General features: G+C 37.5%; 1 protein-coding gene across 1 annotated transcript in view; it reads left to right on the forward strand.

Moving 5' to 3' along the window:
* The window catches only part of TNIP3 (TNFAIP3 interacting protein 3), a 33,919-nt gene extending 25,611 nt beyond the window's left edge, over window positions 1-8,308 (forward strand). The window contains exons 10-11 of the mRNA XM_056116949.1: window positions 2,507-2,567; window positions 8,227-8,308. Coding sequence (XP_055972924.1) covers window positions 2,507-2,567; window positions 8,227-8,258 — 93 coding nt within the window. The 3' untranslated portion in view covers window positions 8,259-8,308. The remainder of the gene's footprint in view (window positions 1-2,506; window positions 2,568-8,226) is intronic.
* Window positions 8,309-17,558: the final 9,250 nt, after the last annotated feature.

Consider the following 17,558-nt stretch of genomic DNA (forward strand, 5'->3'; position numbering starts at 1 on the left):
TATAATTGAATTTTCGCTAGCAGAGCACTCACAAAGAGTATGAATCTCCTGGTTGCTTCAGAAACCTCCCGTACTTTTTTCTGTTTGAGTTTGACTCAAAGCCCTTTTCCCTAGGGAGAAGATGATGACTCTCTGGGTGGCCAAGGATTTTCAAATTCAATGACCATTTTTCATCTGACCCTAATATGACATACACACTGCTGAGTAGGGAACCTGGTTCTCTCCACATTGTAGTTAGTAGCTACTTCCCTCTACTCTTCCCTTTCCTATTTCCTTTTTTTTTTTTTAATTTACCTGTTTTCTTTTCAGTCTTCCCTAGAAATGTTTCTGGGAATCTCCAAAGGGGGAGATCATTATCTTTTAATACTTTTTCTCAGGATGTGGAAACAATATTGCAAGAAACAAAAATAGAAATTTAGTGCCCACTGGCTGGGGAAATGGAGGAATAATACTCATATGGGAAGGGCTGGAGCGATAGCACAGCTAGGTAGGGGTGGGGGCATTTGCCTTGCATGCAGCCAACCCGGGTTTGATTCCCAGCATCCCACATGGTCCCCCGAGCACCGCCAGGAGTAATTCCTGAGTGCAGAGCCAGGAGTGACCACTGAGCATCGCCTGGTGTGACCTAAAGAGCAAATAAATAAAGGTAAAAGGTAAAGACCCTCCCGTTGTTCGTCAATTTGCTCAAGCAGGCCCAGTAACGTCTCCATTGGAGACTTTGTTGTTACTGTGTTTGGCATATGGAATACATCACGGGGAGCATGCCAGGCTCTGCCATGCGGGCTAGATACTCTCGGTAGCTTGCCGGGCTCTCCGAGAGGGGCGGAGGAATCGAACTCGGGTCGGCCATGTTGGTTGCGTGCAAGGCAAACGCCCTACCGCTGTGCTATCGCTCTACCCTGCTGTAAATACTCATGTAGGGAATTAAAGGTTAACTATAAAACTAGTGAATCATTCAAGTTTATCTAGAAATAAAAAATGGCTATACTTTATTCTTTGAATCGTCATTTATGGAAAGAGGATAAAAACTTGCCTACTATTAAAAACAAAACCTCATCAAACTCTATCAATGGAAAGAGGAATGTGGGCCACATCTGTGAAGTTATCAGCAAATGAAGGTGTGGATTTGAGAAAAGACTCAAAAGCATGTTGAAGGACTTACATTTTCAAGTGGCATTCTGTTCAACAAAATCTTGATCCCACAATAGAATTCACAAGAACTTTCGAAATTAATTTTAAAAGTACAGTTTCTACTTCCCACATATTTTGAAGCCTGCCCGAGCACATGCACAGCGTTGGTAAAATGACTGCATATTCACCTTTTTTTGGCAGCTCTCCTGGAATATAAAACTCAGGCTCACGTCACTTATCCTATGTGTTATTTGAGACATCTAAAAATAAACGAGGAGATAAAAAACAGAGGTGATCTCATTTCCTCTTTGAGTTTTTTCCTGGTCTAAAAGGAACCCTGAGCCTAGGTGTCTGAGTGGGGGTAAAGTGAGGTCAGACTCCATTCAAGGCCACATTTCTCTGTGTCTTGTCAGGTAATTGAACTTTTCAGCTACTTTCAGTGGTCTGGCAGCCCTGAAAATACTCCCCCTTGGCTCACTCTTAGAGAACGCTTCCCCCATGTTATTGCATCAGGTAATGGACTAGTAGAACAAAAGGACTCTTTTCTCTCTCATGGGGGGAGAAGAGGCAGTGGAGAATATTTGGAGCTAACAGATTCACCCCACGGGCAGGTAAAACAGAGATGGTGCCCTTGATTCAGTTGGATACCTTATGATTTATTCAAGGCAATTTGTTGGACATGTTCCCTGATGTTTGATATCCAGCTGTTCTTAAATGTTATAAACCTAGGAGAAAATCCCAGAGAAAAATCTAAGTCTCCCGGTTCCTCTCACTGCCTCTCTGTTTTAATGGACCTCAGCAGTTCACAGATTAGGTACCACAGAGGAGCAGGGTAAAGAGCAAGGTGTACCTTGTTTTCGCCCCCACCCCCACCCCGTTCCCTGTTCCACATCTATCAATCATGTCCCCATGCAGTTGCTTAAAGGATTTCTTCCTTGACCCACTAGAAAGCATTAAGCTTGTCTTGTTTTTCACCCTTGATCTTCTTGTTGCTTCCCTGTTTGAGGGCTTTAAAAAGACTATTTGTTGGTGGTAGAACACTTTGTTTTATTTGTGGGCTATAGGACGCTTTACCAAAGTATTTATACTTCTGCAGATATTGAAAACACATCTGGTTTCAGGGAAAAGAGAAATAAGCTACAGCCCCAAAGTAATAGAAATTCTGGCCCGAGTAGATTTTGGAGGGGTGCATTTCGATGGTAGCTGTGATGAGGGTGGTGAGAGAGATGAGCAAGATTGGCAACAGGTTTGGAAAGAAACTACTCTTGTTTTGCCTGCGTCATAAAAGCCACATCGGATAATTATATTTTTAATGCGCCGCAATGTTCCGTTTGAAGTCCATATTGCTATAATAATGTTTTATTGTTCCACACAGCCAGACTATCAGTGGTATGCTCCTGACCAGTTTCCGCCAGATGTGCAGCACAAAGCAAATGGTAAGACCACAGCTGGATTGAGCATTCTTTCATGTTTACATTTTAATGGGATCTTTTGGAGATGTTTACGCCAACGTGCATTCATTCGTACTTGGGGAGGGAGGGCCTACTATAAAGTTGACTTGCATACCCAGCTCTAATGTGATGCACCTGGGGTTAAATCAGACTCCTTAACACAAAGAAAATGTTCAACTACAGAAATGCACGGACATCAATTCTGGCTTCTGTTCCTATGCTAGCCTCGGAGTTCGTATTCCATCTGGGGTTAGAAACAAAAACATTGAGCAGGGCTGTATTAGAACAACCACCACCACAGAGCTCTGTGATCAACTACAAAGGACAGAAGCAGACCCACCCTTCCAGGTTGAGTTTGCTAGACAGATGTTTCAAATGTCACTGGCATACGGACAGAGGACACCAAAGGCTCAGAACTGTGTTCCTTACAGACTAAAATGTCAAGGTTAGGTCAGGCTGGGCCATAATACACACCTCTGTGTATGCTGAAAAATAACAAACCAATCACCTATATAGAAATGACCCACGGCCTTTTTATTTACTACTTTATGAACTTATTTGAGTTTTCTTTTAAACCATTCTCCTTCTTTCCAGGATCTGCTGTAATTTCTACATCTTGTCTCTACAGTCTCATGAGACCACCAATGAGTGGGCTGTGTAAACTGGGCTCTAATAACTCCACTTTTGTTCTCATCACCTATAATCAGAAATTGGCAATGTCTGTTACATGTTTACAATCTTACATGACACACATCTGTGACTCTACATTCTCATTTCCAGAGATTTAAATCTGCCTTGAAAAGCTGAAGATGAGCCATATCCTTGTTTTATGCCATATCTGAAATTGGATCCCATTTCGTTTCGAGCTGAGATTATTGAATTTTAGTTTTTACTACAGAGTCCATTGTGGAGTGGAAATAGGGAGCACGGGACATCACAAACAGTTTTGGGGGTTGTAAACTTCACAAATACAAGAGGCTGTTCATTGTCATATACGGAAACAGCTTCTTAGAGTTGTTCAGTGCTCAGGGGAACAGACATACACAGAAGCATTTGGAGCGACAAGGAAGTTAAAAAAGTGAAATTTAATCATTATATGTCTAGGTATTTATCAGAAAACTGTAGAAATGTCTTTGTATTTTCTTTCCTTTACGAACATAATAATTGATTTTTAGAGAGAGTCTTGGGTTTCAGCCATAACAAAGTTTTTATTAGAAAGTCATACTATTACCCATAATGATGGTTGCACAGACAAAAAAGTCTGTGTTTTTGAAATCTATTGCTACATAACAGCTGTTACCATACAATTATAATTTTCCATTTTCCATTGGTCTGGAATGAATATTAACACTATTTCTCTTGGAAGTAATTGCTAGAACATATAATTACACAGATAATTAACTAATATTATAGGCACTTATGTATAACTATGGGATTTTTCCTGTACCAATGTTATAGAAACTATTAATTATGTAAGAAAGAAATGACCTTTAGAAACTAAATAAAATGTTTGAAAATAGAATATCATAGTCAGTATAAGAGACCTACTGGCTACTAAGGAAGAAGTATAATAAACTTTGTGATGTATAGTGTAGCAGCATCTATCGATGTAGTATTAAAATAGAAGAGTAAACCTCTATAATTCACAAATCTAACTTTTCACAACAATGATACAAGCAGGTTTTATTGTTATATCATTAACAAATGAGGAAACTAAGGCTTGGAAAATTTACATGGCAAGACTATTCACACAATTAGTAATATTAGCCCCTTTGGGGCTAATATTAGATTCCAGATGTGTCAGACTCAAAATCTGTAAAAGAGAAGGAAAATTGACTAGATGAATCAAACTGTCTTTAGTTGTCTATAGATAAAAAATTTCTATAAACACTTTTACATTTTATTTTTATAATAAATACTCAAAATAATTTACTTCTATTTAATGAAAATAGAAGTATTTCAGAAAGTTAATATGTTATATTTTGTAAACTCTCTTGGATTTTATTAATTCCCTTCACAGTTGATAATTTTATTTTTCTGATTCAACATATGTAGCAATTACAAATTATCCTAGTACATTCCCTTATCGTTATGACTCCTCTTATAATTTTATCTGAAATAGTGGCTGTGATGTTTATACATTACATGCAGTGTAGTAGCCTTCAAAGGCATGGAAGTTAAAATTAAACTGCAACAACATCAATAGACTTGTGGCCTAGTACAAGAATACCAAGAGAACTGCATATTATTTGTGTACACATCACAACTAAATAATATAAGCAAGAAACAGTTTGTATAGTCTAAACATCTATTAATATATATACCCAGAGGGTCAGAATGCTCTAAATCCGTTTATGATTCTTTGCCAGAATACAGTGGCAAGAGAGAACTAAGCTACAGGGCACATCCGTTTTTTCCTCTTTCCATCTTCCCACTCTCAGGTGTTTTGGGGGTGGATTTAAGGAGGAGATAACAGGCACATACCAACTTCATCCATACACCTCTCACCTATCTATAAATTGGGCCCTGGATAAGTCTTCAGACCTGGCGGAAAGGACCCCATAAGCCCACAAGAACAGAGAATTTAGGGCTCTACATATGGGTGCCAGGAGCTTGGCAGGCTCACTCTGTGAGAGGGTCAGATCAGGGTCCAAGAAGCATGGGACCAATGAAGGGATTCCTGGACAGGAACAAAGGATGTTAGGTACTGGAAGCCTCAGTGAAAATTCTTTAGGTCAGCTAATTTCCAACTTTGCTTCAGGCTCTGTCTGTAGTTATTTAAGAGTGCTTTGGTACACATTAAAAATCAACTCTTCATTCAAAATGTAAACACCTAAATGAAGGTTTTCAAGACTTTTGAGACTTGTATGTCTTTCTCTCTGTAGAGCATCAAGTAGAGACATTTACATACATTGAAGTCCATATCTGTTAATGGGTTGATTATCATATCCATTTAGAAGCATATGATGTTTACTGAGAATATTTTGATCAAATTTTGTCTGTTATCAGAAAGGATGCAAAATGGCTTTCATGCTTGTGGAACAATTATGGTACAGTGGAGTTTACTAAACCTTGTGAAATGTCAAAGGCTGATTTTAACCAATCACTTCTGTACCATCCACATCTTTCATATGGTGCAGAACTAAACTGTGTGTGATAGGTTGGACCTCAGTTCTTACATGTTTGTAAAAGCAGAACATGTAGGCATGTGAGATTTATGACAAGCAATCTTAGTTATTTCTTTACAATATAGAAATCAAAGCTTAACTATTATAATTGGTCTTTATAAAAAGTCTAATAATAATGAAGTTCTTGCATCCTCATTGACTTTATTTCCTAGGACTACCCTAGCAAAGTACTACAAACTGGGTGGCTTAAAATCCAGTTTTAAAGCTCTGGAGACTGGAAGACTGAATTCAAATGTTGGCAGGGTAATGCTCCCTCTGAAGCCTCAAAGGGATCATTCTTCCTTGTCTCTTCTCTCCTCTAATAGCAACAGATGTTGCTTGGCTTGTGGCTGTGTATTTCCAATCTGTGCTTCTGACTTCACATACCATCTTTCCTCCGTGTGTAAGTCAAATTTTCTCTAATGGGAACACCAGTTATCTTAGATTAGGATAATCCAGTTTGACCCATGTTAAACTGATTCTGCCTGCAAGACTCTATTTCCAAATACATTCACGATCCCAGGTACCAAAGGTTAGAACTTACATGTGTTTTGGAGGGACCTAATCCAAACATAAAACCATGCCAGAAACTTTTAAACATTGTAGGAGCTGAGCACATATACAATATGTATGTGTACTTTTCTACATATGATTTTTTATGTTTATATCATCAAAACTTTAGAGCAATCTTAAGTGCATGCAGACTCAGGACACTTGACTGCCATACATGAAACAGCAAACTGAATTACAGAAAGCTATTTAGGAGCTATATAGAGAGTGATATAAGGCTTACAACCAAAAGAAAAGGATATGATGAACTTAAAGCAGTCCTGTGAAGCTAGTACTGATGTTTTATGAATGTGGAAACTGAGGAACAGAGATAAGTCTATACTACAAGCTATTGGCTAGGCCACAGACTAGCTCAGGAATTCTGACGTTAAGTCAGAATACTAAGTAGCATGGGTAGACTCCTGCATGCTAGACATAACATAGCTATAAAAGCTATAAATACAATTTAATATTGCAGTTTGAACATATTTTATTCAAATAAACATTGGTATTCATGCTGTAGAAGCCAGAATCTTTATTCCTCAGTTTGTCTTTTTATAACTGCCTTTATATATAAGCACTACAAATAATTTTACAATAATAAAATGATTGGATTAGTTGGAATTTTTTCAGTTCCATGGCCGTATGCAGAAATACAGTAGCCAGTTTACATTGTAAAATCTTCTTAAGAAATCTATGAAACAGAAGAAACAAAGACCATATTATTACAATTTTTAATACATATTATCAAGTTATAATGTTTTTAAGGAGAGTTTCATTATTAATGATCTTGCCATGTATAGGCGATTAATCAAATATAAGGGATTAATAAAAATGTTATATATTATTTTTAGATTTTTTAAAAAGAATGCACAAGACAAATGCCATAAGTTCAGCCTATCAGTAATTCAGTGATATGTGAGGGAGTTAAAAAGAGCCTATTATTAATAACATGTACAAGTATATTCACATGTACATGAACATATGGAAATATTGGAATAAAACATGTATGTAGTAGGATCATTTGAATTCTGAACATTAAAAAAATGACAAATGGATTCTCAGATTTTTCAGATACTAAAGATAGGTATCATTAATGTATGGAATGATAAACTTGGAATTGCTTAAATTTCAATTGGCTACACTTCTGAATCCAAATTTATATTCTCAGCATAATCAAACCTTTTCAATATGAGTCATAGTCATCAGAAGCATGTTTTTAAGCTTGGAAAAGTAAATTCTTATCTATTATTAAAATGTTCATCTGGCAAGTCTGTGAAATTTCAAAATCAGGACTGCAAGTATAAAACAATGAGCAATGAGCATATTCATAATTGTAAATAAGGACAACACCTTAGTTCCTGATATTAATATAATCATTTTCTCTTCATGAGCCACTTATATTATACTAATTTGTGCCATTCTATCCTGGTCCTGTCAAAATATACCATATTTTCCATATTGGTCCACACAACACGCCAACACATCTATCTTATGAAGAAATATTTCTACGGTTTTGACAATAATGTACCAGGAACCATTATTTTAAAAGTAGTTTGTTTAGCAAATTTTCCCTCTGTGGGGCAAGGTACTAAACCTAAAAGTAAAATACATGAGTTACTTGCATATGTAAAATGGCAAAGTCACCAAAATGCCAACAAGATTGAGAAGTGGTATAGTAGCTTCTCTTTAGGCATGATTACAGATGAGGCCACAACTGATTTCACCAAATGGTAAGCATATGGCAATGCTTAAAATAATAACCCTCTATTTCCCACCTCCTGATTTCTCCATGTAAACTTGTGGGGAGCTTATGAATAAAATATTTCTCTTTTTTGCCAGCCTAGACATTTACGTGAGCCTGAAGTCAGAAAGAGAAATGAATTTTTAATTTTTAATGTGAAACATTTCCCTGCTGTTTTTCATAGGTCTCTCCTCAGAAAAGAAAGTCAATCAGTAGGAGCCTGGACAAGCAGAAGTGCAGATGGAGCAGGAGAGAGTTTCACTGAGGGACCAAGTTTTGTTTTGTTTTTACCTTGTGGCTGTGTCTAATACAACTGCACACCCTCTACTCTGTTGCTTGTGTTTGCCATTGGCCTGGACTGAGGGAAAGAGTGAGCTCCTGATCCTGTCTGAGGAATCAGGACTATAAAACCAAACACAACTTCAGTGTGTTTGAAATGAGACTCCGCAGATGAATTATTCACCATACTTCTATAACTCTTCCGTGCATTGCTGTGGGATTTACCAAGATGGTTTCATGATTTCAACAACTTTGAGGGCAGGGCTATGGTCATTGTCTTAAATATATATTCCCTGGTGGTGAGAGGGTCAGGGGGAGTTGTAGAAATGTTTACATTGCTCCCATTGTTTCTATTGGAACTTAGTTCTTTAGCCAGTTTCACTAGATCTTTATTAGATACTATATTGATCATCATTGGCCTCAGGAAACCTGAAGCAGAATTGAAATGGTATGTACACAATTCTTAAATCAAGTTAATGCTTCAATTAAAATAAAATAGTGAAGCTGTAACTATAAACAATATTTTTGTAGTATGAGAAATTGTGAGTCAACTTCACTAAAAAGAATAAATTTTTAGTTATGTCATTTATTATTATTATTATTTTTATTTTTGTGGAGCTGGGGCTGGAGCGATAGAACAGCGGTAGGGTTTTTGCCTTGCACGCAGCCAACATGGCCGACCCGAGTTCGATTCCTCCGCCCCTCTTGGAGAGCCCGGCAAGCTACCGAGAGTATCTCGCCCGCACGGCAGAGTCTGGCAAGCTCTCCGTGACGTATTCAATATGCCAAACACAGTAACAACAAAGTCTCCAGTGGAGACGTTACTGGGCCCGCTCGAGCAAATTGATGATCAACGGGAGGGCCTTAAATTTTGTGGAGCTTGGGATTGAACCCAGAACTTCACATATGCTAGGCATGTGTTCTACAACTGAAATACATCCCCAGCCTATGGAATTGATTTTGAAAAATAAGTCCTAATGCGACGGTGATGGCTTTGCCGAATTCATATGTACATATGGAAATAATTCAGAGATATACAAATCTGCAATAAAATCTGATTTTACTTTCGGTGGACTTGAGCAACTATTAATGAAAAATATAATATCACATCTTAAGTCAATCAAAACAGAAAATAAATATAACCCCAATTATAATTCTATTGCACAGTGGCCTAATGGATGTCTAAAGATAAGCAGATTTAGAAGTATTTAGTTCAGGGGTCAGGTGATAAAGCACAGTGGGTAAGGTTATTACTTTGCACATGACCTACCCAGGTTCAATCCCCAGTACTCCACATGGTCCCTGGAATCCTGCTAGGAATGACTCCTGAGTACAGAGCCAGGAGCAAGCCCTGAGAATCACTGGGTGTGGCTGAAAAACAAACAAAAATATGCGAAGCTCATCCTTTTGATACAGAGCCTGCAGGAACAACTGGAGATTCTCTGTGAGGAGACACAGCACAGGAGAGTGAATTCTAGCATGTATATACTTCTAGAAATATCTAACAAAAACCAGGAAATCACCTGACAGTGTCATAGAAAGCAACCTAAACATATTAGCTCCAATGTAAAGTTATGCTGCTTAATTGCAGCTCAGTTATGTTTTTCATCTTCTGAACACACTCAGAGACTTATATAATGAGGTGAAATAGCCTGAGGAAGTTAAATACTGCTAGCCTCAATGAGGAACTCAAACATAATTCTTGAAAAAAAATTATCCTTCTATTACATTCGTTCTTGAAGGCTTTGTTTTGCTACCACAAATCATTCTTGGGCAATACTTCAGTAGAAGAGAATCAGAAAAACTGTAGCATTAACAAGTTAGTTGCATTGATATTTTGGCAATTTTTTAAGCTTCCATTTCCTGAGATTAGAGAAAAGGTCATTGTCATATCAATTTCTAGTGGTTCATTGTTAGTCACCTGAATAAAAGGTGAACACACACACAAAGACTTTTAATAGGCTCATTATAGATGAGTTCAACAGCAGAAAAGATTTAACTATCCAAATACTATTACTAAAGTCATTCTATGACTAATTAGCAAGTTGCCAAACATTGGCAAGATTGTGCAAATGGTAATGTACTGGGAGTAAATCCAATTTAAGTGAGACCTAATTTAATTTGAACTCCCAAGGGAGGACCACATTTGTGAGAAAAGACTTCTTGCCTGGAGTGCAACTGCCATACTGAGCAGACAGATGCCGTGGACCTGCCTTCAAGGCAGCTAAGTGCTTGGGCATCCCTCACCCTGTATCCCTCAGGCACTTCTCTGTGTCAGCTTATTATAAGGCTCAGACCCCCTCTGTTTTGGCATTGTTTCATTATCACACAAAACTGGTGGAGATTTTGTGAAGAAAAGATGTCTCCCTTTGAAAGGAGAGGAAGTCACATAACCTGGCCTCTCTGACTTAAGAAACACAATAATATTTTGGGGTTATGTTGACGATGGAGAACTTGATCTTTGACTTGAAAGTATCACCTAAAGAGAAAGTTTGTGTTCATATTCTCCTGGTGATGTGAATAAAATTGTCCTTGGGATCCCATTAAATCTTGGATTGAGGCCAGACTTTATTGCTTACCAACGTATTTGGAGTGGGGGGGAGGGGTTGCTTATGTTTCTCCTCATCAAAAAGAATATATTGGCCTAAGAGGGCAGTTAGGATAGAGAAGGGACCACTATGGCAATAATGTTTGGAAATTATCACTCTGAACAAGAACTGGGTGCTGAAAGTAGGTAATCTTTCAGTATCTGTATTACAAACCATAATGCCCAAAAGTAAAGAGAAAGTGAGACAAAGACAGAGATAGAGAGAGGAGAAGTACCTTGATAGAGGCAGGCAGGTTGAGGGACAGGAAAGAGACTGGGTATATAGGTGGTGGTACTCTGGTGAAAGGATGGGTGTTGAAACATTATATGACTGAAACCCAATCACGAAGAACTTTGTAACTGTGTACTCACAGTGATCCAATTAAAAATAAATATGTACATATATTTTTTAAAAAAGGATATCTTGACCTACATCACAAAAATGATTAAGTATAGACGAATTTCTAGATGGTACTTCCTAGTTTACTTACTGGGCTCTGTCATCAGTAGGATACAACAGGACAGGTACAATTATCCCATGTTAGAGATGATTATTAGGGGGGAAATTGATTTGGTTAGTCTCTCAGCAAGAAAATGTCTGAACCAGATTGCAAAGAGCAAAACAGATTGTGTGGCACTAAGTATGCTGGATTTTGTTTTCTAGATCCCAAAACAAGTCTGATTTACTTTTATGGTTCTTAGATGTTTTCATCGAGTCACACTATAGCAGTATTCTTTAATCTATTCTAAATATCCTTTTGAAAAGGACATTTCTATAATGACACACCATACACATACTAGGTTGATTTATGTAAAGCTTAAATTTTTCTAATGAAATATTCTTAACAAAAATACTATAGATCATACAGAATTATGCTATTCCCTGGGTTAAAACAAGTATTTCATTTTGGCTACAATATGGAAAAAAAAGAAAGAAATTTTATGTTAAAGAGTATGAAATAGTGTAGGCCTAAATGACTATTAGCAGGTATAAACATTATTTTTTGTTTTCTTGTTAGGTCACAATCAGTGGTGCTTGGGGTTTATTCCTGGCTCTGTACTCAGGGGTCACTCTAGGTGGTGCCTAGGGGATGCCAGGGTTAGCTACTGTATGCAAAGCAATCACCTTAATCCTTCTACGATCTCTCTAGCCAACATTTATAAAATATCAATTGGCCGCTAGTAGAAAGTAAAGTAAAGTAAAGTAAAGGCCCTCCCGTTGATCGTCGATTTGCTCGAGCGGGCCCAGTAACGTCTCCATTGGAGACTTTGTTGTTACTGTGTCTGGCATATCGAATACTCTCGGTAGCTTGCCGGGCTCTCCGAGAGGGGCGGAGGAATCGAACTCGGGTCGGCCATGTTGGCTGCGTGCAAGGCAGACGTCCTACCCGCTGTGCTATTGCTCAAATTTAAAACACTTATTATCTTTCCATTAATTGCAGTTAACAAATTATTACATTTCTTATTTTCAAAATGTTTAGCTAGAACCCCTCTCACACCGCCTTGTTCTCTGTGTGCTATTTTTGCTGAATCTGTATTTGGAGGAAGGAGAAAGCAGCTTTTCTTCTTCCCAGTGTCAGGGTTTTTTCATCCCTTTTTCATTTCTGCCATTCTCCTCCCAACTTCCCATTTAAAAATCTCCAAATTTTGCAATAAAATCACTCGTATTGCTGTTGCAATCACACGATGTGGTCGGTCTTTCCCTGGCTCAAAATTGCCTATGCTTTCACTGCACAGCTCAGAAGAAAAGAAAATATTTGCTATAATTCTTACTTGCTAGTACTTTCAGAAATAATTTATCTTATCTTTTCATTTATTGTTTTATTCTAGTGTCACATGCGATGGTATTTAGGGGCTACTCCCAGCTCTGTACTTTGGGTCACTCCTAGCAGTTCTCAAGGACTATGTATTACCCGGGTCTGAGACCTGCATGCAACCCTTTGAGCTATTTCTCTGGCCCTCTTTCTCCTTGCTTCCTTATATATCTAACTCTTCACTTCCATCAGTTTTCTTCCAAGAGAGAAAGTTACTAGGTATATGAGGGATGAGGGGTTGGGGGAGGGAAGACATTGGACTCAGCCTGTGACTCCATAGTAAAGGACATTTGTATAATCACTCAAACACCCTACACACACTCATCACACATAGCACACACAGAGATATATTTTGTCTCTCTGCTCCTCCAAGTTTGAAGGAGGAATTTCTAGTTTTTCCACTTAGACTAGATTCATTTAAGTTTAACTTTTTCTAAGTACTGCAATATAATTCTCTATCTATGTGACTCCAAATTTAAAACTTGGGTTATATATGCAATAGGTATCTCATTGATAAAATAGAATACTTTCTATAAACTTAATTTTAGATACATCCTGATACTCCACCCTCCATTCCCTATCAACAATCTGTTTTAAACTGTTTGGCAATCTTGTTCTTTAAAAACATTTATCATATGTGCTTACTCTAGAATGGCAAAAAAAAATTCTGATTCTCTGAGGAAAATTATTCTTACTCCATTAAAGGTATCAGAGAAACCTGTTGCTTTCTTGATTTCCAAACAGCAATTTCTTGTTCTTTTGGGAATAGTACCTCAGTATCCTTTAATAAAAATAATCCCTATTACCACTGGAGTTATTTTATTGAAAATTCCCTCCTGTGTCCTAGGAAAGTGACAACCAAACAACTGAGGTTAGATAGTCACTTGTACTTTTGGAGTTGAACTGCAAATTGGTACCTGAGGGAGCCTGTGATAATTATCTGAATGCCCTTAGATCAATCATGCTCCACAGCTTCTCCAACATCCGTATGACCAACCCAGTACTTTATTTTTTTAAATTTTTTTATTGAATCACAGTGGGGTACAATTACAGACTTACAAACTTTCATGCCTACGTTTCAGTCATACAATGATTGAGAACCCATCCCTCCACCAGTGCCCATTCTCCATGACCAGTGTTCCCAGTGTCCCTCCCATCACCGTCCCCTCCCCCCAGCCTCTGTGGCAGGTGCATTCCCTCTTACTCTATCACTCTTTTAGGATTTTGTGGTTTGCACTGCAGCTATTAAGTGGCTATCATGTTTGGTCTATAGTCTACTTTCATTACGCATCTCCCATCTTGAGTGGGCCCTCTAAGGACCATTTACTTGGTGTTCCCTTCTCTATTTGAGCTGCCTTTCCCCCTATCATGGGAGGTCAGCTTCCAAGCAATCCTTCTGGTTCTTATCTCTACTATCCTTTGGTGTTAGCCTCCTATTCTATTACTTTATATTCCACAAATGAGTGCAGTCCTTCTATGTCTGCTCCTCTCTTTCTGACTATTTTCTCTTAGCATGATACTCTCCATATTGATCCACATATATGAAAATTTCATGACTTCATCTTTTCTAACACTTGCATAGTACTCCATTGTGTAGATGTACCAAAGTTTCTTTAACCAGTCATCTGTTCTCGGACACTCAGGTTTTTTCCAGATCATGGCTATTGTAAACAGTGCTGCAATGAACATACAATGCAGATACCATTTCTACTATATCTTTTTGTATCTCCAGGATATATTCCTAGAAGTGGTATTGCTGGATCGAATGAGAGCTTAATTGCTAATTTTTTGAGAAACGTCTATACTATTTTCCAAAAGGGATGAACCAGTCAGCATTCCCACCAGCAGTGAAGGAAAGTCCCGTTCTCCCCATATCCATGCCAAACACCAGTTGCTTTTGTTCTTTTGGATGTGGTCCAGTCTCTGTGGTGTGAGATGATATCTCATTGTTGTTTTGATCTGCATCTCCCTGATGATTAGTGATGAAGACCATTTTTTCATGTGCCTTTTGGCCATTCAGATTTTTTCTTTCAGAAAGTTTTTGTTAATTTTGTCACCCCATTTTCTAATGGGGTTGGATGTTTTCTCCTTGTAGAGTTTAACCTGTGACTTGCATATCCTTGATATCAAACCCTTATCAGATGGGTTTTGAGTGAATATCCTTTTCCACTTTGTAGATTGTCTTTGTATTTTGGTCACTGTTTCTTTTGAGGTACTACAAAGTGGTAATAATTAAAACAGCATGGCACTGGAACAAAGGCAGAGCCGCAGACCAATGGAACAGGGTTGAATATCCTTACACAGACCCTCAATAAATGATCCTCTAAACTTTGATAAGGGAGAAATGTTAAGTAAAGCAAGGGAAGACTCTTTAACAAATGGTACTGACAAAACTGGATAGCTATATGCAAAAAAAAAAAAAAAATGGACTCAGATCTCTACCTAACACCATGCACAAAAGTCAGATCAAAATGGATTAAAGACCTCAACATCATCCATAAGGTACATTGAAGCTAAGGTTGGAAAAACCCTCCATGAAATTGAAGCTGAAGGTAGCTTCAAAGATGGCACGCCACTGACCAAGAAAGTGGAAACAGAGACAAACAAATGGAACTATTTTAAACTAAGAAGCTTCTTTACCTCAAAATAACCCAGTACTTTAATCAATTCTTAAAGTCACTCAGTTAGTTTTTCTAGTTTAAAACATACTTACTAATCACAAGTATGGGAGTTAAAACCCAGAGAGTTTATGACGAGTATTGTGAAGAATATCTGTGTCCATATACGTTGACCATTACATTAACTTTATATTATCTTTGAAAATGCAGGGTAGGGACCATAGAAGCCATATCATAATAGGATTAGATACAACATAATCACATGAATTAATCAACTCAGTTGTTGTGCTTTCCAGAATTAGCCAGGCAGGGCAGTGGACTATGTGGTGCCTGGAACTGAGCAAAGAGTTGGTCAGATGTTCTGCTTTTTAACGGCTGTGCTACCTCTCCAGTTCCTGTGCAGTATATTTTAATTTATTTTAAAGTGGAAAATAGCAAATAAAAAGTAAAGCATAAGTCTTCATTTAAATTTTCTCTTAAATCTGACAGAGTCCCATTAAGAAGATAGTTAATGAAGCAACCTCGGCTAATGTTCCAGTAAAATAAAATCACCAGAGTCCAAGTCTAGTTTTCTTATTTCTTTATCTGCCGGGTTTATGTGCATATAACCATTTTAAGAGGTTGCTAATTATTGTTAATAAATTAGTCATAGGAAATATATTTCTTTTGTATAAGAACTATTGAGTTCTACTTTGGATAAATTACAAAATCAGTAGAACGATGGAGTTTCTGTCCAGGAAAATCCAACTTTAGTATAATACACCTCAAGGTTTCCTGTAGCAAATACTGAATCAAATACAAAATAGATCCTCAATATAAATTTAAGGTAAAATCTTTAGTAGTTTCACATTTTTCTGAAAATAAGTGCTTTTTTTTTTTTTGGTCAAACCTAGCGATGCTCAGGGGTTACTCCTGGCTCTGCACTCAGGAATCACTCCTGGCAGTGCTTGAGGGACCAGAGGGGATGCCAGGGATTGAACCTGGGTCAGCTGCATGCAGGGCAAACGTCCTACCCAATGTACTATCGCTCTGGCCCCTAAATGCTTTTTATTTGATAGTTGGTTCTATATATATATTCTAATTCTTATCTTGGCCAGTTATCTATTTTTTGATGTTATTAATTATGGATAACATTTATTATAAATTCATTGGTTTAAAATTATATAAATTTGTACAGTGGAACTGCTTGTTAGACAGAGATTGAAACTTTTTCTTTTCCATTTGTTCCTTAGTCTCCCATTGTTTCTAGAAGTAGCATCTGCCTTATAAAAAGAACAGGAGTTAATTATAAAAAAAAATCTATCAATTTAAAACAAAATGTAATATTCATCTATTTCATAAAATTTTATATTTTCTTAATAAAACATATTTTAATAATCAACACTATCTAGAACTATTTTCCCCAAAAGATAACTATCCTTTATTTATGTTATTCCTATTTTTATTAATAAAAGTAAATTTCAGGGATGATACAAGGGTATGAGAAATGATTAAAGCAATGTAATTTTATCATTATAATTTCTTTTACAGTTTTACTCTTTTACAATTGTTTCCCTCCTCCTGTTCAGCACAGCGGGTAGGGCGTCTGCCTTGCACGCAGCCAACATGGCCGACCCGAGTTCGATTCCTCCGCCCCTCTCGGAGAGCCCGGCAAGCTACTGAGAGTATTCGATATGCCAGACACAGTAACAACAAAGTCTCCAATGGAGACGTTACTGGGCCCGCTCGAGCAAATCGACGATCAACGGGAGGGCCTTTCTTTCTTTCTTTCTTTCCCTCCTCCTGTATGATATCAAGTAGAGATGCCTTCCTTTTTTTCTTCTTGATTTACTACATTTTTTGTTTTTAATCTTAAGTTTGATCTATCTATAGCCTGTTTTGTTATATTTTTATTTTTCATAGTTTTATTTATTTATATTTTAACCATTTTAATTGAAGTATTGGGATATATAGTATGTTAATTTTTTTTCAAATTTATGCTTTTCAAGCATACATCATTCAAAAACCACATCCATCATCCAAGTGCCCACTTCCCTCCACCAGTGTTCCAGGGCCCCTTCCAGTCTTTCTTCCATGAGAACTCAGATATGTGGACAAAGTCTCCAGTTCCAATGATTTACTGCTTTCTTCCTATGTTTGTTTATATCCCACATATGAGAGAGACCTTTGCTTTTGTAATTTATTGTGGGGGTGGTAACACATAGAGGTGAATAAACCT

The sequence above is a fragment of the Sorex fumeus genome, unplaced genomic scaffold (assembly GCF_029834395.1).
Source record: "Sorex fumeus unplaced genomic scaffold, SorFum_2.1 ptg000033l, whole genome shotgun sequence".
NCBI lineage: Eukaryota > Metazoa > Chordata > Mammalia > Eulipotyphla > Soricidae > Sorex > Sorex fumeus.